Here is a 4,220-nt window from a genome sequence, read left to right on the forward strand (position 1 = left end):
CCATTTCCCCAAACTCTGAAAAAAACATCCTCTAACTACTTAAAACTTCATAAGCTATCCAATCGCATAAAAAAAAAAAAGGACAATTTTTTTCTTCCCTGCATAATCATAGAAGAGTTTTTAAAAATTTCCATAGTTAGCCCGGCCAGCGTGGTTGAGCATCGACCTATGAACCAGTAAGTCACGATTTGATTCCAGGCCACATGAACAGATTGCCGGAATCAATCACTGGTATGGGGTGTGCAGGAAGCAGCCAATAAATGATTCTCTCTTATCTTTGATGTTTCTATCCTCTCTCTCTCCCTCTTCTTTCCTCTCTGAAATCAATAATATATATTTTAAAAATTCTATAGTTAGATAAGACAAGCCTCAAGAGTATAGCCAAGTCTTAACAGTGAAAATAAGAAAAAAAGAATATGCAGAAAAGTGGTTGGAAAGGGAAAACAGAAAAATGGTTAGAAAGGGAAAATATCGCAAAATCTAAACATACCTAGTTAGCCCTCTGAACTATTAAGAAAAACAGAAATTAGTGCTTGCTAAAAAGATATGTCCACTTCCTCATGATTTAAATCAGTATTAAAGCATCAAGACTACTTACATTTGGATCAATACAGTGAAAAAGATCAATTTCATTTAAATGTTTAAAATTATCACTTCCTCCAAGACAACTGTGGGGAGAAAAAAATTTTTTTTTAAATGAGCCTTTTGGAAGAGGTAAGGATTAATATAACCTCAGTGAAAAACCAAACAAGCAAGCCAAAGTTATTCAATTATCCAAAATAAGTTTTGCCCAATTATGTAAAATGGAAATTTACCTGAATGTAAGTTTGGATTTTTCAAAATTTACATTAACATCTTTACTGTCTTCAACACAAAATTCAATGAAGACATAGTCCCTTCGATCGTACCACTTTGCAGAAGCAGGCTGCCTACAGAGATAAAATTAGACAAAGTTAAGTTGGACTACATTAGCTACATAACCTCCCAAGTTTAGCATATAAGAAACAAATTTTTCTATTCCATTAGAGCATTGATTATTTTGAGGTAGTTTATTACAATTTCTAACAGAAACTATATTTTTACTCTAACAGCTATATTCCAAGTAAGCACAATGACACTGATTTTATAAAAAAAGGGATTTAAAAATAAAATAAACAATGCTCAAGTAAAGTTAACCATTTAGGTAGCCCTGTCAACATTTATAAGCCACTCCTTTAGGGTTCTGTTCCTAAAATTCAATTCACAGAAATAAAACATCAGAAAGAACTAATCCACCATCAACTGAGATATATGTAGTATTCAACATTATAACTTACAGTGAATCCTAGGATCTGTGGGAGGAATTTAAAAGAATGAAAAATGGCCTTGGCTGGTGTGGCTGTTTGTTGGAACATTGCCCAGTATACCAGAAGGTGGCAGGTTCTACTCCCATCAGGGCACAAACCCAGTTTGTGGGTTTGATCCCCAGCTGGGAAGCAACCAATGTTTCTCTCTTACAATGTCTCTCTCAAATCAATGAAAAGGGGGAGAGGGGAGTAAGGGAAATGACAATATTTGTTCTCAAAAAAGTTATCACCTGCAGCTTTTTTTTCTGACCGTATAAAGCAACCATTTTGTTTCTGGACAAATCTTCCTATGATTCTAAATAATGACACTAGATAAAGAATTAAACTTCTTGCCCTAACTGGTTTGGCTAAGTGGATAGAGTACCAGAGGGTCCTGAGTTCGATTCTAGTCAGAGGCATGTACCTCAGTTGCAGGCTCCTCCCTGGCCCGGGCCCCGGTCAGGGCTCATGCAAGAGGCAACCAATCTATGTGTTTCTCTCACTCTGATGTCTCTTTGTGTTTTTCCCTCTCTCCCTAAAAGTCAATGGAAAAAATGTCTTCGAGTAAAGATAAACAACAACAACAAGAATTTATTTACAGCCTCACCTTTATACTATCTACACATGTATCCAATACATACTAGAAGCAACCTGAAATATTTGCTTCTTCCTTATCATTCATGTGTTCCTGTTCTTTGCAATATAGTATTACCCCTGTCTTCATGGAGTCAGCTGTCTAGAGCTCTTTCCATCCATTAGAGTATGGCTAAAAAACCGCTAGAAGCTATATATAGTCAAATATAGCTGATTAACAGTCAAAAAAGATTACCTGTGGCCCTAGCTGGTTTTGCTCAGTGGATAGAGTGTCAGCCTGAGAAGTAAAGCAGCGGTCAACAACCTTTTGGGGTCCGTGGACCACCGGTTGGCAACCGCTGGACTAAAGGGTCCCGGGTTCAATTCTGGTCAAGGGCACATGCCCGGGTTGCGGGCTCTGTCTCCAGTAGGGGGCATGCAGGAGACAGCCAATCAATGATTCTCTCTCATCATTGATGTTTCTATCTCTCTCTCCCTCTCCCTTCCTCTCTGAAATCAATAAAAATATTTGATTTCAGAGAGAAAGGGAGAAAGAGAGACAGAAACATCAATGATGAGAATCATTGATTGGCTGCCTCTTGCACATCCCCTATTGGGGATCAAGCCTGCAACCTAGGCATGTGCCCTTGACCAGAATCGAACCTGGGACGACCCTCCTGTCCACAGGCTGACGCTCTGTCCACTGGGCCAAATCAGCGAGGGCATCATTGATGTTTCTATATTTCTCTCTTCCTCTCTGAAATCAATAAACATATATTTTTTTAAAAAGATTATATGTGATAAATACTTCAACTTTTCTGTAAACCTAAGATTATTTCAAAATAAAAGTTTAAAATTCTAGTTATATGTTCAAACACTACTCATAAATCAACTCAACTGAAAGGAATTGTTTTATTTCTAAGCTCTGACATTCCCAACCCAACCGAGTAGTAATTTAAATCCCTTCTATACATAAAAGTTACAACCAACTACTCATCAACATTTTTACACAACTGTTAAAGTATTATTTAAATGTTTTTATTGATTTTTAGATAGAGAGGAAGGGAGGAGAGAGAACCCTCAAGAGAGACATAGTTTGGCTGCTTCCTGCATGCCCTACTGTTAAACTTGACTAGTCACTCTACTCTGGAACACTGGAATCAGATCTGAATGATAGAGGTTAAAAATTACAGATGGCAGTTTCCAAAGTCTAAATAACAGCAGATCAGCAAAGGTAAATCTATTTTTTAAGGCATCTATTGGCAAATTAAACAAAATAAAAACATGAACTTTTTAAATGCCTCTAAAAAGGCATCTAACCAAACTTCTGTGGACTAAGGATTCCCAACTCTCTTTTTTAGAATATGTGCTGCTAGAGTGAACACAAGAATCACAACTTCTAATGTTTGTATATTAATATAGCTAACAAGCAATTTAGTTTTACGAATAGATCACACATTATTTCTAGTTTTTCTTGCCCCAACAGTATTTTCAATATGTGGTAACATGTTGTCATTAACTGAAAATATTTGCAAATTTAATAATTAAACTTTAAGTGACTAGTATAGACTTTCAAATTGAAGTAACCAGATAAGCCCTATTTTTAATATATATTTTATTGATTTTTTATAGAGAGGGAGAGGGATAGAGAGTTAGAAACATCAATGAAAGAAACATCGATCAGCTGCTCCTGCACACTCCTTACTGGTTATGTGGCCGCAACAAAGGTACATACCCTTGACCCGAATCGAACCTGGGACCCTTGAGTCTGCAGGCCAACGCTCTATCCATTGAGCCAAACTCGTTAGGGCAAGCCCTATTTTTAAAAAGCATTAATGATAACCATCTGGAACAATGAACAACCTAGTGCCCCAGCGAAAAGAAACCAAGAGATACATCTTTAAAAGGTAATTAAGCCCTGGCTGGGTGGTTCAGTTGGTTGTAATGTCATCCCATACACCAAAAAAGGTTGTGGGATTTAGGAGCATATGAAAAGCAACTAACTGATGTTTCTTTCTCCAAAACATACCTCAAGTGAGGATTAAAAAATAAAAAGGTAATTAAGGTAAAATGAATCTTAGGATAGGCCATAATCCAAAATGACTGGTGTCCCTACAAGAGATTAAGACACAATTACAGCCTGGCCGGAGTGGTTCAGTGGTTGAGTGTTGACCTATGATGATGTTTCTATCTCTCTCTCCCTTTAATGAAATCAATAAAACATGTATGTGTGTGCACACACACACACACACACACACACACACACACACACACACACACACACTAGGGGGTGAGGGGGAGTGTCCCTCAGCCCAGCCTGCC

The 4,220-nt window shown here is 37.4% G+C and overlaps 1 protein-coding gene across 4 annotated transcripts in view; it reads right to left on the minus strand.

The window, feature by feature from the left end:
- PTGES3 (prostaglandin E synthase 3) overlaps positions 1-4,220 on the minus strand; it is a 26,012-nt gene that overhangs the window by 10,615 nt on the left and 11,177 nt on the right. For all 4 annotated transcript variants that reach the window (XR_001512183.1, XM_015557462.1, XM_006777886.2 and 1 more), the window contains exons 2-3: positions 816-929; positions 599-668 (exon numbers count right to left, since the gene is read on the minus strand). Coding sequence is in view for 3 of the 4 variants with exons in the window: in XM_015557462.1 (XP_015412948.1) it covers positions 599-668; positions 816-929 (184 nt within the window). In the remaining variant the exon portion in view is untranslated. The remainder of the gene's footprint in view (positions 1-598; positions 669-815; positions 930-4,220) is intronic.

The sequence above is a fragment of the Myotis davidii genome, unplaced genomic scaffold (genome assembly GCF_000327345.1).
Source record: "Myotis davidii unplaced genomic scaffold, ASM32734v1 scaffold509, whole genome shotgun sequence".
Lineage (NCBI taxonomy): Eukaryota > Metazoa > Chordata > Mammalia > Chiroptera > Vespertilionidae > Myotis > Myotis davidii.